The sequence below is a fragment of the Hyperolius riggenbachi genome, chromosome 1 (genome assembly GCF_040937935.1).
Source record: "Hyperolius riggenbachi isolate aHypRig1 chromosome 1, aHypRig1.pri, whole genome shotgun sequence".
NCBI lineage: Eukaryota > Metazoa > Chordata > Amphibia > Anura > Hyperoliidae > Hyperolius > Hyperolius riggenbachi.
The window spans coordinates 329,553,618-329,579,520 of record NC_090646.1 but is presented as its reverse complement, the minus strand read 5'-3'; the positions used below and the strand labels follow the sequence as shown (position 1 = coordinate 329,579,520).

Sequence of the window (25,903 nt, the reverse complement as noted above, 5' to 3'; positions counted from 1 at the left end):
AGCGTCATGTCCAGAAGGTGGGTGGGTTTAAGGGGTTAAATGTTAAACGTAATTCTTTTTACTAATGTTGGATGGTATCAAATAATGCCTCACGGGGTCTTGTGCCCCTGGACTTTAGATTTGAGGGGACGATGAGACAGGCCTGAGTTAATGTCTCTACTCACTGAGGTGTTTTGCGCTACCTATGCTACTGTTAATTTAGTTTTGATGTGTTAAGTCTGACAATTATTCCGTTCGGCATGTGGTGCAGCTGTTTATCTCTTGATTCCGGTCAACCTTAGACTGGAAGCATTTGCTGTATGCTCTCTTTATTTTTTTTTACAAAATAAAGAATTAAAAAAAATTCAGCAAAACCACACAAGTCCAGATGTTACAAAATAGCAATATCTGAGTAGGCCTCGGTCTCTGATTTTCAGAATGGTGAGATTTATGGCTTTTACCAAATGTTTTGATGCTCCAGGGGCTTTGGTAAGCAAGAATGACACTATTACACTTGGTAAGAAAATAATGGCCTTGAAAAAGCCATTGGTGCTAATTGTGGTCTGCTGTGTGCCCACAAAGCTATCTTATGTATGTAAGTATCATGCTATCTGTGACAAGAAAGAGCATACAATTTGTAGTGATTTGGGCTTGAGGCCCATGTCGTGTGAATTCTTTTTAGTGACAAACTGAATCGAAAGCAGTACAAAAATAATTTCCCTATATTGTGTAAAAAAAAAAAACAAAAAAACAAAAACAAACAAAAAAAAGCACAGAAGTGACAAAATTGAAAAAAGAATACATAAAAGGGTCTCCTTTTTAAGTATGTATGCCATGAGGGTATACCACTGTTATTGTCTGCAAATAAAGTCTTGTAGTCATTGATGGAGTACAATGAGACATCATAAAACATGAATCTGAAAAATACACCTTTAATTTCCAAATAATATATTGTCGCCATACACTGTACTAGGGACATAATTTAAATGTTGTGATAACTAGGACAAATAAAATGTGTGGGTTTAACCACTTACCGACCGCCCACTGCACAGTGGCGGCCGGAAAGTGGATCCCGCAAGGACCGCCGCATGCACAGAGGCGACGGTCCTTGTACGGTCATGGGCGGAGCGATCGCGTCATCCGTGACGCGATCCTCCGCCGGGGATCGATAGCCGGACATTTAGCCTCCAGCTTGCCGGCCACTTAGCAGCGCCGGCGAGCGGAGGAATATACAAATCAGCCTATCAATGCGTATAAGGCACTTTGTTAGGTAAACAAAGTGCCTTATACATGCTTCCTCCTCGCCTCGTGGTCTCATTGTTTCAGAGACCACCAGCGAGGAGGAAGCCATAGTAAGTATACACGACACATTGTTTTTTTTTTTGCCCACAGCCCCCCTGATCTCCCACCCCAGCCTTCAGACCCCCCCCCCCCCCCCGATCACCCCAGCAGACCCCCCCCTCCCCCCGATCACCCCAGCAGACCCCTGCCAGCACTCTTGCACCCCTCTAAAACCCCCACCCCCCACACCTGTCACTAACTAGCGACGCTATCCCCTACATTAGGTCCCTAACTGCCTCCTAATCACCCCTGATCCCCCCCTACCTTTAGATCACCCCCAGACCCCATCCCAGACTACCCCCCTGTATTCTGTATACAGCTAGCTTACCCCCTGATCCCCCTCTGATCACCTGTCCATCACCCCTCAGCACCCCCACCCATCAGAGCAGACCCTAACTGCCCCGCGGGGGGGCAACCGATCACCTGCCCAGACCCTCGATTGCCCTCAGACTCCCCTCCTGATTACATCCCCTGTGCATTGTTTACATCTGTCCTCCCCAGCAATCACTTACTGATCTTCGATCAGTAACCCCCTGTGTCTGCCTCTCATCAGATCAGGACTCAGTCTGCCCCATGCGGGCTCCTGATCAACCCCCCACCCCCTCAAATCGCCCTCAGACCCCACCCCCTAATCACCATCCGAGTGCATTGTATTTGACTGTGCTGCGATTGTATTTGACTGTGCTGCGATTGTATTCGATTGTGCTGCAATTGTATTTGATTGTCCCGTGATCTGCTTCGATTGTCCCGTGATTGTTTGATTGCCTCTGAGACCCCACTTCCCACCACCTTCCGAGTGCATCAGATTTGCTTGTGCTGTGATTGGATTCGATTGTGCTGTAATTGTATTTGATTGTCCCCGTGATTGTTTGATTGCCTCTGAGACCCCACTCGCCACCACCCCCAAACCCCCACCACCCCCAAACCCCCTCACCCCAGATCATCCCCCTGTTACCATCCTAGTGATCTAAAAACAGTGATCAGTGAAAACTGACACTTTTTTAGTATCACTAGTGTTAGCAGTTAGGCCAGTTAGCTAGGCCCCTTTGTTAGGGTCAGTTAGTGCCCAGCCCACTGCACCGCATTCACAGATTAGTCGCCGATTAGCGCCATCACTGTCGCTAATCAGCATTGGTACTATATAGTATCTAGTGATCATTCCTGATCGGACAAATCTCTAGCAGTACATTAGGGTCATCTTAGTGTTAGCTCCACTAAAAACGCAGTGTTTACCCGATCAGGGCTGATCGTTCGCCCGCACTTGCGTTCAGCCGCCCCACTGTAGTGACAGATTTTTTTTTCTGATCACTGCAAAAACACTGTACACTAGCTGTGGCGCTGTAAAGATCAGTTTTGATTTTTTTTTTTTTTTTTATCAAAACTCAGTGACCACAGCTTTCTACCTCTCAAATACTCCTTTTTGCTAGGTAGGTGCTCTTTTTTTCTGGGTAGTCTCGGAGGAAAACCCCATAAATTTAGCAGTCCACAATGGCAAGAAGGGGGATTTCCGATGAGGAGGTATACAGGTACATGGACCAGTCGGATGAGAGCGTTTGGGAAGACTCAGCCGACGAATCATCCGGGTCCGAATTTGAACCTGTGGAAAGCAGTGGTTCTCTGACCAAAAGTGATGACGATGTTTTGGTCCCAGCTAGAGCCAGGCGTACCAGACCCCATGTTGTTAGACCGCAGGTGGCGCAGGATCCGCCTCAAGGGCAGCAGGGTGGGGCTAGCGCTGAGAGTTTTCTTGGTGAGGCAGGCACCAGCAGCGCAGCATCTCCTGGACTTAGTACCAGTACTTCCGTAGACCCTGGTGAAGTGGTGAGCACCAGCATGGAAGTTGAAACTGGTACGGTAGCACGTGCAGTAGTACCCCCGTCGCAGCCACCAAGAAGACGGGCCCGTAGTACCCATAGACTCCCAGAGGTGTTGGCACATCCAGATTGGCAATCCCCTGATTCCGCCGCACCCGTAGTGCCCTATTTCACTGCCCAGTCTGGAGTCCAGGTGGCGACAGCTCATCTAGGAAGGGCCCTAGACTTTTTGCAGCTGTTCATCACCCAGGTTCTCTTGGACTTAATTGTGGTTGATGCAGTCCTGTAGTTAGGAGCGGCACACCTTTCCGTATATTGCGGGTGCAGAACCTTAGATGCAAAGCTACATCTATCATAATTTTCAGTAGTCCAAAGATAGGTTCGCACACCAGCTTCTCCAAAGAGCCAAAAAGTAGTTTTATTTCACCATAATGCGTCAACACAGAGCATGACAATTGTTTCGGGGCCACAAAAGGTCCCCTTCCTCAGATAAGTGCAGACAAACATGTTTGTCTGCACTTATCTGAGGAAGGGGACCTTTTGTGGCCCCGAAACAATTGTCATGCTCTGTGTTGACGCATTATGGTGAAATAAAACTACTTTTTGGCTCTTTGGAGAAGCTGGTGTGCGAACCTATCTTTGGACTATTGGAAATCATGAAAAGAACCACCCTGCTTATGACCGGCTCCACAAAATTCGGCCCCTCATAGACCACCTGTCATCAACATTTGCAGATGCTTATACCCCTGAACAGAACATCTGCATAGACGAGTCCCTCTTATGCTTTACCGGGCACCTTGGCATCAAACAGTACATCCCAAGCAAGCGCGCCCGGTATGGGGTGAAACTGTATAAGCTCTGTGAAAGGGCCACAGGCTACACATGTCGTTTTAGGGTCTATGAGAGAAAAGACTCAAAATTGGAGCCGGTCGGATGCCCTGACTACCTGGGGAGCAGTGGAAAGGTTGTGTGGGACTTGGTGTCACCCTTGTTCCAGAAGGGGTACCATCTTTATGTGGACAACTATTACACAAGTGTGGCCCACTATCAGCACTTAAAGTTAGAAGGAATCCGATTCTGTGGCACTGCGTGGCCTAGTCGCCCGGGCATCCCCCAACGGTTCGTTACCACCAGACTTGAACGGGGGCAGAGGGCCGCCTTGCGTACTGACGTCCTGCTCGCGGTGAAATGGAGGGACAAGAGGGACGTTTACTTTCTGTCCACCATTCACACAGACAAGACCGTTCAAATTCAACGTGCAACTGAGGTAATTGAAAAGCCCCTTGTCGTCCACGAATATGTCAGCATGGGAGGGGTGGACTTCAATGACCAGAGGTTAGCGCCCTATTTAATTTCCCGGAAAACAAGACGCTGGTATAAGAAAGTGTCTTTTTATCTGATTTAATTGGCAGTTTACAACAGCTTTGTTCTCTACAATAAGGCTGGGAGAATTGGATCTTTCCTTCAATTTCAGGAACAGATTGTTCTGGACCTCCTGTATCCAGGAAAGAGGACACCCTAAAGTATTCTGTGAGGTGCATGGTGAGTTCATAGAAGATTTTAGTTTTTGTCACAAGTTAGCAGAATTTTTTTTATTTTTTTTTTTACAAAGTGTCATTTTCCGTTAACTTGTGACAAAAAATAAAATTTTCAATGACCTCACCATTCCCGTCATGGAATACCTTGTTGTGTATTCTTTCCAAAATGGGGTCATTTGTGGGGTTTGTTAACTGTGCTGGCAAGTGGGCGGGGTGCTAAATTTTGAGCACCCCTGTAAAGCCTAAAGGTACTCATTGGACTCTGGGCCCCTTAGCGCAGTTAGGGTGCAAAAAATGACCCCATTTTAGAAAGAAGACACCCAAAGGTATTCCGTTAGGAGTATGGTGAGTTCATAGAAGATTTTTTTTGTCACAAGTTAGCGGAAAGTGACACGTTGTGAAAAAAAAAACAATACAAATCAATTTCCGCTAAAATAAAATCTTCTATGAACTCACCATACTCCTAACGGAATACCTTTGGGTGTCTTCTTTCTAAAATGGGGTCATTTGTGGGGTTCCTATACTGCCCTGGCATTTTAGGGGCCCTAAACCGTAAGGAGTAGTCTTGAAACCAAATGTCGCAAAATGACCTGTAAAATCCTAAAGGTACTCATTGGACTTTGGGCCCCTTAGCGCAGTTAGGGTGCAAAAAAGTGCCACACATGTGGTATTGCCGTGCTCAGGAGAAGTAGTATAATGTGTTTTGCGGTGTATTTTTACACATACCCATGCTGAGTGGGAGAAAGATCTCTGTAAATGGACAATTGTGTGTAAAAAAAAATCAAAAAATTGTCATATTTTACAGAGATATTTCTCCCACCCAGCATGGGTATGTGTAAAAATACACCCCAAAACACATTATACTACTTCTCCTGAGTACGGCATTACCACATGTGTGGCATTTTTTTTGCAGCCTAACTGCGCTAAGGGGTCCAAAGTCCAATGAGCACCTTTAGGCTTTACAGGGGTGCTTACAATTAGGCACCCCCCCAAAATGCAGGACAGAAAACACCCCACAAATGACCCTATTTTGGAAAGTAGACACTTCAAGGTATTCATTTTTTTTTTGTCGCAAGTTAGAAGAAATTGAAACTTTTTTTTTTTCTGTCACAAAGTGTCATTTTCCGCTAACTTGTGACAAAAAATAATATCTTCTATGAACTCACTATGCCTCTCAGTGAATACTTTGGGATGTCTTCTTTCCAAAATGGGGTAATTTGGGGGGTATTTATACTATCCTGGAATTCTAGCCCCTCATGAAACATGTCAGAAAAGTCAGAGATGCTTGAAAATGGGAAAATTCACTTTTTGCACCATAGTTTGTAAATGCTATAACTTTTACCCAAACCAATAAATATAGGCTGAATGTTTTTTTTTTTTTTAAATCAAAAACATGTTTGTCCACATTTTTCGTGCTGCATGTATACAGAAATTTTACTTTATTTGAAAAATGTCAGCACAAAGTTAAAAAAAATTTTTTTTTTGACAAAATTCATGTATTTTTGATGAATATAATAAAAAGTAAAAATTGCAGCAGCAATCAAATACCACCAAAAGAAAGCTTTATTAGTGACAAGAAAAGGAGCCAAATTTCATTTAGATGGTAGGTTGTATGAGCGAGCAATAAACCGTGAAAGCTGTAGTGGTCTGAATGGAAAAAAAGGGTCTGGTCCTTAAGGGGGGTAAAGCCTGCAGTCCTCAAGTGGTTAATGAAATGTAGCATTATTTATTTTGGAACTATAGGACATGGAATTAAAGAATCCTCTTTTTGTTTTCACCTTTAAAATATATAAAAATAATGTAAAATTAAGATATAGATCATTTACATGTGATAAGCAGTGATGAAGTTATGGCCAAATGAGTGGGAGGAGTGCTAAAATGTAAAAAAAAAGGCTCAGGCAGTAAGGCTAATTTCACACCAGGACGTTGCGTTAGAGGGGGCGTTAAGGTCGCATAACGTCCCCCTAACTCAACGCCTGGTGGTGCTGGATCTGGACGTCAGAGTGAGCCGCGTTGTGCAGCTCACTCTGGCGTCAGTGATGCGCACTCTTGTGCGCATGCGGCATCACGTGGTCCCGCCGGCCAATCGCCGCACAGAGCGGCTGCTCCAGGAAGTAAACACTGCACGTCATAACGTGCAGTGCATATTAATTAGCCATGTGCCTGGCCGCTCTCCGCTCCTCCCCAACATTACTGAGCATGTGCAAGCAGTCTAACGCGGCTCAGCCGCGTCTAAAGTACTGCATGCAGTACGTTGTCTTGTGACGCAGCGTTACAATGTAACGCAACGTCCGCACTGTGAACAGCCCCATTGATTTTTCATTACTGTGCGGTGGGCTGCGTTACAGGCTGCTCTAACGTGCGCCTGTAACGTCCCACTGTGAAACTAGCCTAAGGGTAAAATAGCCTGTGATGTTAAGTGGTTAAATACTCCTTGAAACTTAGAGGTACATTCTCAACACAAGGAACCAGGTACCAGGGAAGGCTTGTTTTAGGCTGAACACAGCCGGACATAGACATAAGGCCACAAGGTAGCTTCACATACATGACATCATGCCATCATTATTTTACACTAGTAAGCCAAAACATAAAAAGTGCTTTCCAATTTTGTGTAGGGCCCACTTCTGCCTACAAAATGACTGGCGTCTTGAGACATTAGCTCCACAGGTGTAATAGACACAAACTGCGCCTGCCAAACCAACTGTAATGCGATAAAATAAAATCAATTCATAAAAACCAATGCATAAACTGTCCACAGTGTACTAAGTTGTTTTCAGCGAGTATTCGCTATCACAAGTCCTTGATTCACAGTCAATGTTAAAGTGACAGCGCTCCTCTTCCTTTCTAAAATTAAACAGAAACATATAGCCGCACATAGTGCATTACTGCAATCATAATTCAACACATTTCAAGGTCCCCACACGTGCAAAAGTGCCCAGAAGTGCTCCACTCGTGATCTCTATCCCCCTCCACGCTAGCAGCTCACCAGATTGACACCACCTCGCTTTCCAGGTGTGTCTCGCATTTAGCCTTAGAGCGGCCAACTCAAATGACAGTTTCCACACGATTCTGGCTCTCAGTTAAAAAGATCCACATTTAATGATCGATTTCCACATGTAAAAATAAAATAAAAGCATACATAGCGTAAAACAGTCTATTGACAAGTCTAGGCCTGCGCAATATCAGCGCACTCACGTATGTATGGGAATAACAGGCATCTCGGGCTTCCTAGCCCATCAGTAAGTCTCCCCCACTGGCGGCACCGGCGTCCCGATATTTCCGCTCCTCGTGGCAGCCTATTCCCTCACCGTCCGTAACTCTCCGTATGCCCGGTGACGTCAGCGCTCCTGGTCACGCCCTATGCGTTTCGTCCAATGGACTCATCAGGGGCTAACGTCACCAGGGCGCCGACGTCTCTTATATTCTGGGCCAACTCTCACGCGTACTCTATAAGCGTCTGGAACGCACTAGAGCAGCAGTTCCTCCCACCATTGCGTCATAAGTATCCGTCTGGAACATATAAAAAATTGAAGAAAAACCCAACGACTGATTTTAAGAAACAATTGAAGGAGATTCTGATGAAGGGGGAGAGAGAAACCCTCATCTCCACAAATGAATTTAAATATCTAATGCCCTCAAACCCAAGGCTCCCGGTAATCTACTACAATCCTAAGATCCACAAGGATCAGATCAATCCCCCGGGCAGACCCATTGTCAGTGGGGTGGGATCACTTACACAGAGAGTGGGGGAATATGTGGATTGGTTCCTCCAGGGGGCAGTGGCCAGATTACCATATCTTCTTAAAGATACGAAAGATTTATTACAGAGGATGCAACACATTCATATTGAACAAGATGACATATTGGTTACAGGAGATGTGGCCTCTCTGTACACAGTCATCCCGCATCAGAGCGGGATGGATGCAGTGAAACAAGCCCTGGCGGTAGATACAGACCTGAAGGTGGAACAAATTGAGTTCATTATGGAATTATTAAACTTTGCCCTCTCGCACAACTATTTTTGGTATGACCAAGACCACTACCTACAGCTCACTGGATGTGCCATGGGGGCAAAGTTCGCTCCATCTTTGGCCAATATTTATATGGGCAAATGGGAGCAAGAAATACTTAACAAGGAGCAGGCTGTGAACATCATTAGTTGGAACAGGTTCATTGATGACCTGTTCTTTATATGGAGGGGTACCAGTGAGGAACTCAATGATTTCTGCAAAGTGGTAAATAGTCACTGGGCACCCATTAAGATAACATTTTGTCAGGCTCCTAAACAGGTCGAATTCTTAGACCTGGTGATCACAAAACAGGGAGATAAATTGATGACTAAAACTTTTTTTAAGTCTACGGATAAAAATGGGTATATTCCCCAAGGGAGCTGTCACCATAAGAGGTGGCTGGATAACATCCCCAAAGGGCAAATAATGAGGATCAGGAGAAACTGCTCTAACATACATGATTTTAGAGAACAGAGTCAGATTCTTGTCCAGCGATTTGTGGATAAAGGATATCACCACGCAGACTTACAGAAACTGGTGGATGAAATATCCAAAATTGAACAGGTTGATTTATTACAAAATAGACAAGTAGGAGTAAAAAACAGAGACTTTGATTTGCTATTGGATTACAGCCACCAACATAGAGAGGTTGAGTCCATTATCATGAGACATTGGCGCATTTTACAACTGGATGGAACATTGAGGAGTGTACTCCCAACGAAACCGGGTTTTATATACCGGAAGGCACCAAATCTTAGGTCAAAACTAGTTCCCAGTTTTCAGGATCCCCCTAAGGTGAATACAGCGGACCTTTTGGGTCAAAGGGGTTTTTTTCCCTGTCGGAACTGTAGAGGATGCAGAGAGGCACAACCCTGTAAAGGGGATAAGTTCACTGCAAGGAACACAGGCCATCAACTCAAGATAAGACAATGCATAACGTGTCGTACCAAAGGGGTGATTTATTTTTTAAAGTGCCCCTGTGGGCTAGAATATGTGGGGCGTACCACTCGATTGTTACATAAAAGAATAGGGGAACATGTGGCCAATATACTCAAAGGACTGACCACTCACAGTGTTTCCAACCATTTTAGAACACATCATAATAGAGATCCCACAGGACTTAAGTTCATGGGGGTAGAATCACATGTCAAAAGGTGGAGGGGTTCAAGTGTAGTACGGGATATCTCTCAAGCTGAGGGGAGGTGGATATTCAAGATGGGGTCGCTGTCCCCAGGGGGACTCAATGTAGAGTTCGACCTAAATTGTTTTATCACGAATGATATATAAACTCATGGTCACTGAGAATTCTGTGGCTCCTTTGCAGATTTGCAGGCATACGGAGAGTTACGGACGGTGAGGGAATAGGCTGCCACGAGGAGCGGAAATATCGGGACGCCGGTGCCGCCAGTGGGGGAGATTAGCTCCACAGGACCTCAGGAGATGTCCTGATCTATTTGATGTAAATTTATACTAGTATTATTGAAATGTATGCAGCTTAGAATTGAACCTATAAAATGCGGTTTCCAATCTGCATAAAATGTGCATATGCTCAACCTGATACAGATGATCCTATGACAAAATCTGTTAGTGAATTGTTTACCGTATATACTCCTATATAAGCCGTGTTTTTTTTATTTATTTATTTATTTTTTTGGGGTGGGACAAAAAGTGTCCCAAAAGTATTGGTATCTGCTTATATGTGAGTCATTTATGGAGATAGTTACCTCTCCTTGTTCCTGGCAGCATCTCCCGTACAGCTCTCCTTGTTAGAAGTCCAGGTTTCACTTTCTTCTTGTCGCGGTGAGCCACTACCTGTTTCCCTTGGAGTTCCAACTTTGACCACTAGATTAGTTAGCTATGAGTACAAAGCTGCCAGGGAAACAAGAAGACACTGAAGCCTGTTACTGTAGTAAGTACAGTGCTGCAAGGGATACGGGAAGATGGCCGACGAGGCGAGGTAGCTATATGTACACTTCACAACACTCTGCACCACATACTCTTTGCTATACGTACACAGCATCATCACATACATACACTCTGCATAGGGGATTCTCAGGGATATATTTATTTTCAAAAGCGCTTAGTGAATGGCAGTTGCTCTTTCCAACTGCCAAAAAACTGTGTAGGGAGCAGGGAAGCTGGCCAGCATCACTGTTTAAATCCTTTTTAGGGAATATCTTTATAAAGAATAAAAGCCTTGCTGAGAATCCCCTATGAAGAGATGGACTAGTCCAAAACCTGTTACTTCTGTCAGATTTCTACTACCTACTGGAAGTGACAGCAACATAGGAGAAAAGTAATGTATGGCTCATTTTACTGTGGGAAAAAATGTACTTCTTATTTGTATATGTTTGCACATATTTTACATTTTACAGTTTTTTGCTGTAGTGCCCCTTTAACTTTGCATCACATGCACCATATACAGGGAGGAGACACACTGCATTGCATGCAGGGGTCGGCTTATCCGCGGGTCACACATAAGGTTTTTCCAGCGGCAAAAGTTGTGGGGTCGGGATAATACATGGGACAACTGATACATGAATATATACAGGTAGTTAAAATTGTATCCTATTCAGTATTTAACAATTTTCAATGCTTTAAATTTGCTTTACATGTGTTACTATTTCCTTGCTAACAAATTGTTTTGTGTTTTTTTTTCTTTTTAGGCACTTGGCTGCATTTTGTACCTTTTGTGCTTCAAACAGCATCCTTTTGAAGATGGAGCAAAGCTGCGTATAGTTAACGGGAAGTACTCCATACCACAGGATGATTCCAAATACACAGTTTTTCATGGACTGATTAGTGAGTGAGCTATTTATCTTGTGGCTGCATACATGGGCACCATCTTAGGTCTGCGTCTTTTGTGTGTGTAAGTGTAAAATTTGAGAGAAAAAAGGAGATCTACAATGCAGCCACAAAAAGTGGCCCACATACCTGGATTTGCACAGTAGGCTGTAACAAATACGTAGCCTTTTTAGAGAGCTTGTAATCGTGAAAGGGTAGTTAACGCCAGACAAGTTAACCACACTGTTTACAGCTGGTTCACAATGGATGATAAAGACACAAGTGTTATAAATCACCTTTTTGCTTCGGCACCAGCAACTTCTTAGAGTTGCACCTCACAGACTGTGAGATAACTTGACTCTCAACACAGAAAGCATTATAGGAGATAGACCGTTCTCAGGCGTCTTCAAGTTCCAAGTTGTTTATTCAGTAAACAGATATACAGATACTCATCTCTACATGTCGTTACATCTTAGCGAAGCAAGTGTTCTTGAAGTCCCTTTGCGTTACAAGCTCTTGACTAACATCCCTCCTTAATGGTAGGGTGACTACCTGAGCTTTAGGCGTTGTAGGTACCCCCACCTGATGTATCCCAGGATTCTACCTCTCTACTCCAAAAAGTCCCCGGATCCATCAAACTCACATCCCATGCTAACCCTTGTGGCCCTCCCCAGAAGAATACGGTAGGTACTCTTTCTTCTGGGAAATTGATTAGCATATCAATGACAAAAGATGTCCCCAACTGTCCTGCTTGGACCTTTGCCCCCCTTATGTCCTGAGGCAAAATGCATACCTTAGGTCGGGAAGAATGTACTCTGCAATCTTTCAATTAAGAGTACCTCCTCACTTACCCATCTAGCATGAGGATAAGTGCTTGAATATGGACTGTGTGGTATTGTCTCATGTTGTAACCCATGTAGTGAGGATGTTACCTGTGTGGACACTCCCTTGCTCGGGATTGCTCTCCCCGCCCTCTTGGTCACCTGAGACTGTGGCTGGATCTCGATTTTTACTTCTTGTTTGGAGAACCACAAACCCTCGGCTTTCTAGCCTTTACGTGTGTTTAGTTGTTTCAGAGACACTCTCTGTTGGTAGTTCCAGAATGTGATGTTATCCCCTGCGTCTCTCCCGTAGTAGAAGTGACGCTTACTGCTCGTTCCTCTCCAATCTGGAACCATCTCACTCTGGATAACCAAGACAAGGTACCCCTGAATCACACACTCCACATTTTGCATGTACCCATTGTACTGCAATGTACCTTTTAACAAAACTTTGAATCGGTGCATCGATTCTGGGAGTGTGACATTCAAGAGTAGATTTACACTGCCGTTCAATTCAAACTTCCAGCACACCTAACCCTTCAGACCTTTCACCAGACCTTTCATTGTGCCATGAAATTTGTTTGCACCTGGCACTTGTGATCTATTCCTCCTTTTCTGCTTGGACCCCACGTGCCAATCAGAGGGAAGTGGAAGAGGATCAGCCTCTCTTCCTCCATGCATTAACATGCTTGGGCCTTGTGTTCTCATTAACCCTTTATTGTTCATGAGAATGTCCTCTCTTCGTTCTCCTAGGACAGAATGGCAGCCTAGGATCACCATCAGCACAGTACTCTTCATTATAAAAAGCACCTCCTTGGGAAAGAAAAACATTTTCATTATGCTTTGCTCAGTCAGGTTTTTTAGTCTCTTTCCGATCTCAGAAATCTCGCTGTTCTCCCAACTCGGATTGGCATCTGGAACCGTTTGCTTATCCGACTGACCTCTCCATCTTTGCTGCCAGCACTGCAGCTGTCTCGATTACATATTGCCAAACTTCTGAAATCGAAATACAAACAAATCAATTCTTATTAATGATTTGGGATTCGCCCTACGGCTTGTACTTTGTACACTTTAAATTGATCAACATATACCGTAATTGATCTCGTTGCATTATGGTTCTCATGAACTCTGTTTACTCTTTTTAGTATACTGAAGCTAAACACTTCTCCCCTACCTACGTACTATCCTAAGTACTTACCTGTTTAAAATATGCTCCCGCGGACTTCACCCTTGGAAGCTCTCACCTCATTGCAAGCTGATTTATAACAACAAGAACCTTTCAGTGCCTGCAAATCAGTTCATTTTGGCGCTGAGCACTGGGCGCCATCATAGCAGCAATGCTATGCTGCTAGCCCCGTGTAACGGTAATGCGGGGCTCCGGTGATTGCCAAACTCCGAATTACATCTCACATCTCATTGCGTTTGATGCAACGTTAAAGTCGCATAACGTGCACCTAATGCAGCACATGTAGGTTATGAAATTGGACGTTATTTTAACAACCAATCCTCCAGGATGGCTGCTACAAGAGAGGAAGCCTGCTCCGCCCACCAAAGGAAACACCTTTAAATTAAACAATTAGGCAACCCTATAAATCCTCCCCTGCCTTCACACCCTCAGTTTTAGTGTGCTTCCCACACCGAAGGAGAAGCACCTTATGAGGCAGGACTATACCTGTCTCCCACGATCTTGGCCTCCTTCTCCATGGATGGGACTGCGTGTGGAGCTCTCCCCGCTCTGGGTGGCTGCAGAGGGCTTGTGCATCCCGGAGCGGCGGCGGCCCGGACGGAGTATCTGAGCTGGCTGCATCCGCGGCAGAGGAGGTAGCTTGAGCTGAAGACTGGCTGTTTGGATGCGGGCATGCGCGCGAAAGAGTGCGCAACGCTCCAGTTTGAAGAGGGAACGTCAGCGTGATGACGCACTTCCGCTTGAAGCGGAAGCGTATGCGGCGTTCCTCCGCCATTCTCATCCCAGCGGCAGGCGGAACACAGGGAAGGCATGGAGTAGTCAGACGCCTTTCCCTCTGAGCCCAGTGGATCCCAGGCGCATAAACGTCAGGACAGGTGAGAGGTGGACAGAGGGAACCTCTTTTTAGTAAGATACTGGCTCACTCTGTCCACAAGAAAGTTACAAAACAACCCTCGGTTTTCTTGTGTATATGCTGGACAATACCTGTTAGCCTGTATCTTTATATTTCATATGGGTAGTCACAGGTCTCTGAAGAAAATGTATTATTATTATGTGTTGCAGACTGTCCCTTCAATGCCTGAGGACTCTAGCCATCCTCAAAAGGCTTCTGACATGGCCAGGCGCGACAGACAGTGCAAAGTCTTGGACTAGGTCACATTGCGATAAATGTTTAAAGTCTTCTTCTACTCGTAAGCCTCCAGACCCCACTGTAGTTATGTTGAACTTTATGGAGTCTATGAGGAAAGAGTTTTCATCCACTTTTAAAACTTTTAGATCAGTTATGTCCTCCCCAGCTCAGTGGGTAGTACCTCAGTTACCTACCCCTGCTGTGCCGGCAGTTCCAGCCAAGATGCTGCCCACTCCTCCCCCCCCCCCTCTCCCGCCTCCTCCCTCGGGGATTCCTTTGGGGGGTTATTGGCTAACCCTCCGGGGGTCCAGCCAAGTTCTGGTGCTCAGGATTTGACAATGTCGTCATCAATGGAGGACTCTCTTGAGGAGGGTGAGGAGAGGAGTGAGCCCGATTCAGACTTAGAAAATTTCTGGGGAGAATCCTCTAAATTTTCTAGGTATCTATTCAATGCGGAGGAAACCGCTGAACTTCTTAAAGCGGTGTATAAGGCGGAGCAGCTGGCTGAGCCAGCAACCTCGTCTTCTGTAAGAGATGATATCTATGCTGGGTTGGAGTGTTCAGAAGCTTTCCGGTGCACCCGTGTCCCGTAATTTAAACAAATGGCTAGCAGGGCTTAATAAGCACTTGGCGCCTCATGCTACTATTCTGGAATCATTCCCGGTAATTGCACGATCAGTGGCGTTCTTGGCCGATGCTGCAACCGAATCTCTAAGGTCTGCGGCTAGGGCGTTAGCCCTAATCAATACAGCAAGGCGGGCCTTATGGTTAAATACCTGGGAAGGTGATCTAGTTTCTAAGCAGAAATTATGTGCTATGAAATTTGATGGTGACCTGTTGTTTGGAAAGGGGTAAGGTCTTCTGAGAAAGGCAAAAAGTTTCCGGACAAAAGAAAAAAGATGCCCTTTCGTAAAAATTTCCCGGACAAAAGGCAGTTTGCCCAAAAGGAAAGGAGCAGGTCGGGGGGAGACTTCAGGGGTTCAGTCATGTGTGGACAAATGTCACCGCGAACCCATTTATTTTGGACCTCATGAAATCGGGGTACAAAATCGAATTCTCCTCCCGCCCCCCTCAGAACTTTGTACTCACTGGTCTATCCAGGGATCAGGAGAAAGCATCTGCCCTGTTAGATTCAATAACCTCTCTAATACAAGAAAATGTGATTACCCGGGTTCCAGCTACCCAATACAAGGGGGGTTTTTTTACTCCAGAGTTTTCATGGTCAAAAAACCGTCGGGCAAATACAGGATGATCCTAAATCTCAAACAGCTGAACCCATTTATTCAGGAAAGGAAATTCCGCATGGAAAACATTTTTACAGTAAAAAATTTAAGTCCAAAAGGAGCCTTTATGGCGACACTGGACATTCAGGATGCATATTTACATGTGCCGATACACCCGGCATATTAGCAGTTCCGGAGATTTGCGATACGAGTGGGAGATAGTTCACCACTTCCAATATCGGGCCCTTCCCTTCGGGATCTCATCCGCTCTCCGCATATTTACAAAGATAATGGCAGAGGTTACATCCTTTTTACATCTGCAGAAAATTCATATAATACCATATCTGGACGATCTGTTGATGATTGCAGACTTTACTCAAACTCTTCTATGTCAGGGGTTAGTCTGGTCACAGTTTCATTCCCACATCCTTCAAGAATGGTTCCTGACTGTCTGGGACAAGTCCAAGGAGAGTCTAGATTAAGTTCGGGTGCTTCCACCCTCTGTGATCTTGTCTCTCCTATGGTGGGAAGAGGTAGCGAACCTCAACCAGGGTCGCCTCTGGAACCCCCCAGTCTTGAAGAGAATTTATCCGGATGCCAGTCTGTGGGGCTGGGGAGCTCACTTAGAGCATTTACAGGCACAGGGACAATGGGCCCCAGAGATCCGACAGAAATCCTCAAATTTCAGGGAGCTTCTTGCAGTAAAATTGTCACTGCTTGAGTTTCTCCCAGCCATACGAGACTGTCACGTAAACATATTGTCCGACAATATAGTAACAGTATCCTACATTCAAAAGCAGGGCGGAACGAGATCAAAGGATCTGAGGGACTTGGCGCTCCAAATTCTTCAAATATCAGAGGAAAATTTCAAAACTATCTCGGCGGTGCATATAAAAGGCTCGCTAAATATTTTAGCAGATCAACTAAGCAGACATTCAGTAGCAGAGGCGGAATGGTCTCTCAACGAAGAAGTATTCAACCAGTTGATAACTTTTTGAGGACAACCGGTTGTGGATCTGTTTGCATCGCCACAAAATGCGAAAGTCAAAACTTTCTTTTCCCTGCATCCTTCATCCAGCCTGTCACACCTGGATGCTCTAGCGATACCGTGGCCGAAAGGGCTTCTATATGCCTTTCCCCCTTCAACTTAATAGCAGGGGCGTTGAAGAAAATAGAGCAAGAATCAGCTCTAGTAATTTTTGTGGCCCCCCATTGGCTAAAACAGGCATGGTTTTCAAAGATACTTCAGCTGTCCCTACAGGGGCCTCAGTTTCTGCCTCCCAAAATGGACCTTTTGAGTCAAAAAAAAAAAAGTTTTTGCACCCGAACCCCCAGATGTTTGTCCTAGCGGCCTGGCTCTTAAGCGGGAGTCCCTAAAGTTAGGAGGATTCTCGGAAAGAGTCATCTCTACTTTAGTCAATTGCCATAAATTGACTACAAGAAAAATTTATTGTAAAGTTTATAGAGTGTTTGCCTCTTGGAAGAAGAAAAATGGCATAAAAGAAACAACTGTACCTATTATTTTAGATTTTTTGCAAGACGGTGTGGATTTAGGTCTTGCCCCAAGTACCCTAAGAGTCCAGGTTGCGGCTCTATCCTTTTTTCTTAATTTTAATCTAGCCAAGGAACAGGCAGTTGTTGAGTTTTTGAAAGCGGTATCCAGATCAAAGCCGATCCCATCCAGGGTTATACCTCCCTGGGACCTGAGTTTAGTTTTGAATTGTTTAACTGATTCTCCTTTTGAACCACTCAACTCAATTTCGTTAAAATGGCTAAACTTTGAAAACAGCGTTCTTGGTGGCTATAACGTCTGCACGTAGGGTTGGGGACATTCAAGCCCTTTCAATAAAGGACCCATATATGACGGTATTCCCAGATAGGATAGTCTTCAAAACAGATCCCACTTATCTTCCTAAAGTTTCTTCTCTGTTTCACAGATCGCAAGACATTATTATTCCTTTCTTTTGTGATCCACCTGCTAATCAGAGGCAAAATTTAACAAATTAGATGTTAGAAGAATTCTTCTTTCTTATCTGGAAACTTCAAAATCTTTCAGAAGATCAAATCACCTTTTTGTAGCCTTTGCAGGATCGAGGAAAGGTTTACAGGTCTCGAAGAATACTATTGCAAGATGGATTAGGGAGATTATTACTTTAGCCCATACCAATTCAGGACAATCCATCCCTCAGGCTCTAAATCCACATTCTACTAGATCCCTCGCCACATCTTGGGCGGAAAGGCTTCCTTAGAGCAGATATGTAAGGCAGCGACCTGGTCTAGTCATCAGATTTTTGTGAGGCACTATAGAGTCGATCTGTTGTCAAGTCAAGACTTGTCTTTTGGGAGAAAGGTTCTTCAAAACGTTATCCCTCCCTAAGGTAACCCTACTAAACTTCTCGTTGGTCTCTCTTGTAGCAGCCATCCTGGAGGATTGGTTGTTAAAAGCCTGTTAGAACTTACCGGTAGCGGTATTTCAACGAATCCTCCAGGATGGCTACCTTAGTTCCCTCCCTATTTGGGGGGTTATTGATTATTAATATAACTATGTTTTGTTGTTTTCCTTGTGGATCCTTCTACGTGGTACTCTATAATAACTGAGGGTGTGAAGGCAGGGGAGGATTTATAGGGTTGCCTAATTGTTTAATTTAAAGGTGTTTCCTTTGGTGGGCGGAGCAGGCTTCCTCTCTTGTAGCAGCCATCCTGGAGGATTCGTTGAAATACCGCTACCGGTAAGTTCTAACAGGCTTTTGAACTGCGTTATGTGTCTCTTGGTGCGACGTTTTCGTTGCATACTGATGGAACGAAAACGGCGCATGCGTTACATTTAAAAAAAAAAACATTACTGAGCATGTGCAACACACAACGCAGCAAATGTATTGCTAAATGCACAGGATGCAGCACTTTCTAAATATTGCTACACGTTACACACAACGCAACGTGTGCACTGTGAATGTCGCACACAATTAGTATTGCTGTGCGTTAGTCTGCGTTATAAAATTTTCTAACGTGCGACTTTAACGTCGCACTGTGAAAGAGCCCTAACTGTCAGCAACTGATAGAGTGGAAAAGGGCCCTAAGGCTTCCAGTTCCCACTAGATGTAGTCAGAACTGGAGGGAATTGTTAGAAGAAAATGGGGAGTTACTGAGGGGAACTGTAATGTATTTAATATTATTAAATGTATGTAATATTCATTTGCAGGTACATAATGTGTGTGTTCTAAATCATTTTACTCAGTTCAGTTTCCCTTTAAGAAAAACATGAAAAAGAACATTATATACATTTGCTTTTTGAAGGAAATTTGGCATTTTTTTTTCAATGAAAATTGATTGTGCTTTGTACACAGAATCTATGTTAAAGGTTAATCCAGAGGAAAGGGTTTCTATTAAAGAAGTAGTTAGTCAACTCCAGGAAATTGCTGCTGCACGAAATATTAATCCGAAGTCTCCTATTACTGAGGTAGGTGCTATAAACCCAACCAGGTGAACTGTACCTGAAAGACCAGTACTGTACTGCTCAAATTGTGGCTGCTTCTGTCAAATAAGTTAAATCCAGACATACAGCAATCTCCTAGAATAACATAGAAGAAGCCATGAGGCTGAGAGCACACTAGGCAGTGCAGAAAACCATGCGTTTTCTTCCCTGTGCGTTTTTTTGTTTGCTGCGTTTTTGGTGTGTTCTTGTTTTGTGTTTGTAATTGGATTTCACATTCGCGTTTTTAATGCTTTTTTGTGCCTTTCGCTTTTGCCTTTTTATTAATTTCCTTAAAATAGGCGCACTGCCCATAGGTTATTATAGCAGTGCGACGTTATCGTCGCACCGCCCACAAACCCTCACACTTCCATTCCCCCACTCCCTATTGGACAACAGACACGCCCCCCCCTGGCTTATAAAGGGTCTTATCTGGCTATCTACTGTATGCTTGGGGAGGATAAAGGAGCATATCTGGCTATATATTGGGGGAAGGGGAGATAATAATGGGGCACTTCTGTGTATCTATACTGGGGAGTTGGGGGCGAATAAAGGGACATATCTGCTTATCTATTGAGGAGGAGGGGTACTAAAAAAAGAGGCACACCTGGCTATCTATGTGGGGGGTGGGGGGGCACTAATAAAGGAGCACATCTGACTGCTAATACTGGGGCACATATGGCTATCCATATTGGGGGCTTATACTGGGGTATATCTGGCTATCAATATGGGGATGCTAATACTGGGGCACATCTGGCTATTCATCATGGTGGGCTAATGCTGGGGCACATCTGGCTATCAGTACGGGTTGAGGGGATAATACTGCATGAATAGTACACACTAGCAAAAATCCACCTGTATGCGAGAATCAAATATCACCATAAATTGTGACAGGAACATTTAAAGTGAACTCTAGGTGAGAGTGATGTGGAGGATGCCATATTTGTTTATTTTCAAACAATACCGGCTGCCTGTCAGCTCTGCTGATCTATGTGGCTGCAGTGGTGTCTGAACAACACCAGAAACAAGCATGTAACTAATCTTGTCAGATCTGACATTTATGTCAGAAACACCTGATCTGCTGCATGCTTGCTTGAGGGTCTATTGCTAAAAAAGTATTAGAGGCAGAGGATCAGTAGGGCAGCCAGGCAACTGGTATTGATTAAAAGGAAATGCATATTGCAGCCTCCATATAACTCTCATCTCGGGTTCACTTTAAATTTAATTTTTTTGTGATAAACAGGAGAAATGGCCAAATAAAATTTGAGATTTTTTGTCTAAAGTAGCACTACTCATTTTTAGACTGTAGTTGGTAAAAATTGAGAATTAATGTACAGCATGTATATTTTTTTCTTATTTCTTCCACTAAAATGCATATAGAAAAAAATATTGGGAAAAAACGCTGCCCAGTGGATGTCTAGTTTATTTTGGAAAAAAAATTATATACTGTATATATACAGGGGTTGGACAAAATAATGGAAACACCTTGAAAATCAAGAAAATATATTTTAGTATGGTGTAGGACCACCTTTTGCAGCAATTACAGCCTCAATTCTCCGAGGTATTGATTCATACAAATTGTGAATTGTTTCCAAAGGAATTTTAGCCCACTCTTTAGTTAAAATACCCATTAGATCAATCACCGACTCGGAGGAGCGCAGTGACGTCACCCGGAAGCGGGAATACACAGTGGAAGCGAGTGGCTCTGTTTGTCCGCGGTGGAGCCAAAAACTTGTGACTGTAAGCCTGCAAGATGTTTTTATCTTATTAAGCCGCATCTACACACGTAGATGCGGCCGCGACTCTCCTTATCAATCGAGCCGCTGATGCGGCTCGATTGATAAGATCCGACAGGACGGAACTTGCTTCCGCCGATTCCCTGCTCGCTCCCCGCGAGGGGACAGTGGCAGGGAATCGAGCGGAAGATAAGCTGCGCCGGCGGGGACGAGCGGGGAATCGAATGCGGCGCACGAGCGGGGACGCGGCGGGCACGTGCAGGGACGCGCAATAGGCTGCCGATCGCCACAACATCTCCCCAACATCTCCCCGTGTAGGCGGGGCTTTAAATGGATCTATGCTTGACATCTGTCTACTTCTCCTTGGCTGGCAAAGGAGCGTGGATCTGATTTGATATGCAATAGAACAAGACGCTCTTTTGGTGAGTGCAAGCACGAAGGGGGGACCTGTTAAACTTCCCCTACAAGGTGGTGGCACTACCCCCAGGTGTGCAGCACAGGCTGCTAGCTATAGTTTGATTTTAGCAGTACTGGGCACTATGTGCGGTTTTTGATTTTACAGGGAAAAAGAAGTATGCGCAGTGATTGATCTAATTGGTACTGATAGAGGTGGAGTGAACCTCCCGTGACTGCGATCCCCTGAATTTGTGAGTTTGTTATTCCATTGGAGAGCAGTATTTCCCTTGAAGATAAGTTGAAATACCCGCTGTCTCCAAACATACACTCGTCCGGAGGTCGGAAATAAGGTAAACGATGATTCGTCAGAGAAAATCTAATTTTTCCACTGCTCGAGGGACCAATTCTGGTGGTTTCTACACCACTCTAAACGTTTTGAAACATTTGTATTTTAGAGCAGAGGTTTTCTAATTGCAGTTCTTCCGTGGAATCCAGATTTATGCAGCTCCCGATGAGCAGTTTTTGTGGAAATTGGGTTCTATAGGTGTTCATTCAGCTCTGCATTGATTTTAGGAGCCGTGGTCTTGCGAGCTTTTCTAACAATTCGATTTAGAGTCAGATGGTCTCTCTCAGACAACTTCGACTTTCGGCCACAACTGTGCTTTGCTGAGGACAGTTTTTCCTTCTCTTTCAAAGGCAGTCGTTACTTTTGAGACAGCACCTCTTGAAATGACAAGCATTCGAGCAGTTTATTACAGTAGCGCCCTCCATACGAGCACCAACAATTTGGCCTCTTTGAAAGTCTGAGAGATCTGCCATTTTTATAAATTATAACCAACTGTGGTTTAAATATCTGTAAAAACAATTATTTTAATTATTTTAATTAAACATAAACAAAAATATTAAACAAAAAAATAACATATGTCAAGTTTTGATTGCTTAAGGAGATTCTGTACTCTACTACAATAAAAAGCATACCATTCTATTCATGATGTTCTCCTGGGCCCCTCTGTGCTGTTTCTGCCACTCCCTGCTGCAATTCTGGCTTGTAATTGCCATTTTTATGCAGTGTTTACAAACAAAAGACATAGCAAGTGATAGGCTGTGCTTAGCTCAGTGTGTGTCATACAGAGTGTGCAGGGGGCCTGGAGAGGGTGTGTATAGCTTCTATCCAACAAGCAGCCCTGCACATTCCAGCCTGACTGCCTGAGCCCGACAGAGGAGAGAAGATTAGATCATATAACAGAGATAACAGCCACTGTGCAACTAGGAAAGGCTGCAGTAAGACAGAGCTCATTAGAACAGCTATAGGAACTTATAGGATAGAAGAAATAAGGCTCAACATTTTGTTAGAGTCTCTTTAAAGAGACTCTGTAACATTAAAAAGATCCCCTGGGGGGTACTCACCTCGGGTGGGGGAAGCCTCCGGATCCTAATGAGGCTTCCCACGCCGTCCTCTGTCCCACGGGGGTCTCGCCGCAGCCCTCCGAACAGCCGGCGACTGTGCCGACTGTCAGTTCAATATTTATCTTTGCTGGCTCCAGCGGGGGCGCTGTGGCGGCTTTCCGTTCCGAACTACACGGAAATACCCAATCTCATTCGGGTCCGCTCTACTGCGCAGGCGCAGGAAACTTGCGCCTGCGCAGTAGAGCAGATCCGACGGCGATCGGGTATTTCCGTGTAGTTCGGAGCCGACAGCCGTCAGAGCGCCTGCGCAGGAGCCGGGAAGGTAAATATTGACGTCACCGCTGCACGGACTCCACGGAGGGCTGCAGCGAGACCCCTGACGGATGGAGGACGGCGTGGGAAGCCTCATTAGGATCCGGAGGCTTCCCCCACCCGAGGTGAGAACCCCCCAGGGGATCTTTTCAAGTTACAGATCCTCTTTAAAACAAGTTCAAAGATTATGATGCCAAAATGTTAGGTGTTTCCATTATTTTGTCCAACTCCTGTATATGGACCAATCAGTTTAAACCTTGGTGGAACTTGATTGGTCCAGTTTCAAGCTGCATATATTTGCATAAAATTTATATAATCCTGCATGAACTTAGAAATATTTGCATCGATTGCATTGATTATCCCTATTGTAGCAGATAGTAGAATATTGTTAAAATTATCCTCTATAGTGGATATATATTGGTAAAACTATCAATATTCTACTCTAACCAATAAAAAGAATATCGGTATGTTATTACCACTATTGCGCACTCATTTTTCCTCGTACCTTTTTTGCATAGACACAGGCTGTGGTGGCTATATAAAAATGAATTTGTACAAGAACTAATTGTAAAATGGATTGTTTGGAATTAGACTATGTTTAACACTAGTAACGTTACATTTTAAAGAGAACCTGAAGTATGTAAAAACGAAAAAAAATTACCTGGGGCTTCTGCCAGCCCCTGCAACCGTCCTGTGCCCACGCCATTCCCAATAGATTCTCCGGTTCCCCGCTGCGGCTCACTTTCAGTTTCTTCAGTTTGCTGTCCACTGCGCCTGCGCGGCCCTGGCCATGCTCATTCTCGTCAGTCACCGGGAGCGTCCTGCACATGCGCAGTAGAAATTTTCTCATACTATGTCTGCTCAGGATGATTCGGACTATGGGAGCACGGCCAGGGCTGCGCATGCGCAGTGGATGCTGATGTGTAAGTCGACTAAAATGAAAGTGAGTCGCAGCAGGGGACCAGAGGATCATTTGGAAATGGCTTGGGCACAGGACCGCTGCAGGGGGCTGACAGAAGCCCCGGATAAGTGAAACTTTTTTTTTTTGTTGGTTTGTTTTACATACTTCACGTTCCCTTTAAATATAAAAACATTTCAAATCTTGGGACTGTAAAATCATCTTTTACCAATTTGTGATCTTTTTTTCAATAAAGCTTCTGGAGCAAAATGGTGGCTATGGCAATACAGTCAATCAAAAAGCACCGACACAGGTCTCAAAACCTGCTGGAAATTCTGGTAAGTATTCCTAAGTCATTTTTAAATTTCTCTTTTAAAATCGGGTTATCACCGACATATACATTGACTAATTCAATTGTTCCTAGTTTCTGTCAAAACTGTAATGGAAAAAGTACAGAAAAATTGCATTGCAGATATTTACCTTCACTTAAATTAAACTTGTGCCGAGGACAGTTGGTGGTGGACCATAATTGTGGTCGGCGCTGCCACAGTATTACAGCAGCCCCGTCCTGTCCAAGCCACGCACCATGATTGGGTGTGGGCTTGCACCGCTGTGTTGAAGATGCCCCTGGGATCATACTAGGTAGGTTCAGTTTCCTATTTTTTCTGAACCAGGCATGCCCAGGACACTCTTGTTCGCAACTGCTTTGTCAGCCATTTGGGAGCGCAATCCACAAGAGTGCACAGAGTGCCCCGCTATGACTTGAACCAGTCAAAGTTGTGAGCACAAAGGGGACATGTCTGTACGTGCCTTAGGACAAAAAAAAAGCCACATAATATATAATTATAGAGTAATTGACAAGCCAATCAGATCTATATATCCACATTGTGGATCTACAGCAAGGATCTCAGAAGTATTCCAGCACTTTCATCAGCAGGCTGATTACACCACTTGTCTCCCCCGCCAGTTAGCAAATCACAGCATTAGTGGCCCCTGTTGGCCTAAAATCGCTTATGGGGATATAGGCTTCAATTCATCAAAGGGTGTTCGATAACAAAATCCCAGTCCTTAAAATACCGCATTCGGTATTTTACACTTCACTGTGCTAATTCATCAATATTTTCCGATGTGTGGTAGAGGTTCGTTAAGTTACTGAAGTACTACGGCTTCAGTTCATCAAAGGCTGTTAGATAACAGCAGAGTGGTGCAGAGCAGCTTGGAATGTCTCTGTGTTGTTACAAGCTGATAACAATAGAAGGCATCCAGACATCCCTTTACATGTAAACGTGTTATATTTACTGTTACTTATACTGCCTCTGCTGCTCTGAATCTGTCCATCAGTGTTTCTTAACATTTTACTTATTTGCTACAACGTAGATAAACTTCCTGGAGACATTACAAATGCCATGCTTGGTGATTTCACCACTTGCATCTTTGCATATTCAAACAGGGACTCAAAGGGTTACACCACCGTTCTCTCTGCTCACTGCCTGGGGGGTCTGGAAGCTTGTGTGGAGAAGCCTGTGTGACCTATCAGCACCTATCAGTGGCACTTGCAGGAGAACATTGGCTGTTTCTATTGGCTGCCTGCTCCTGCTAATCATGAAAACATTCACACAGAAGGCTTTCGAAGCCTGTAATGACAGGGGAGAGCTGGAGATAAACACCGAATGTGCTAGCGAATGTGGTAACCTTGATGAATTAACATTTACTGACATTTGCTGACATGTGTTGAGCACAAGTCGGTAATTTATCTCATTGCTCTGTCATTTCAGCTTCTCATTCGGTAACAGCTTTGATGAATTAACATTTTCTTAAGTGCTCCGTTAACTCAGCTGTTTTCAGCATTACCGAATGCGG

General features: G+C 44.5%; 1 protein-coding gene across 2 annotated transcripts in view; it reads left to right on the top strand.

Annotated features, from left to right (window-relative positions):
• Positions 1–25,903, top strand: part of GAK (cyclin G associated kinase) — a 254,225-nt gene that overhangs the window by 81,821 nt on the left and 146,501 nt on the right. For both annotated transcript variants that reach the window (XM_068233894.1, XM_068233893.1), the window contains exons 8-10: positions 11,349–11,484; positions 19,170–19,282; positions 24,300–24,381. In XM_068233894.1, the coding sequence (XP_068089995.1) occupies positions 11,349–11,484; positions 19,170–19,282; positions 24,300–24,381 (331 nt within the window). The remainder of the gene's footprint in view (positions 1–11,348; positions 11,485–19,169; positions 19,283–24,299; positions 24,382–25,903) is intronic.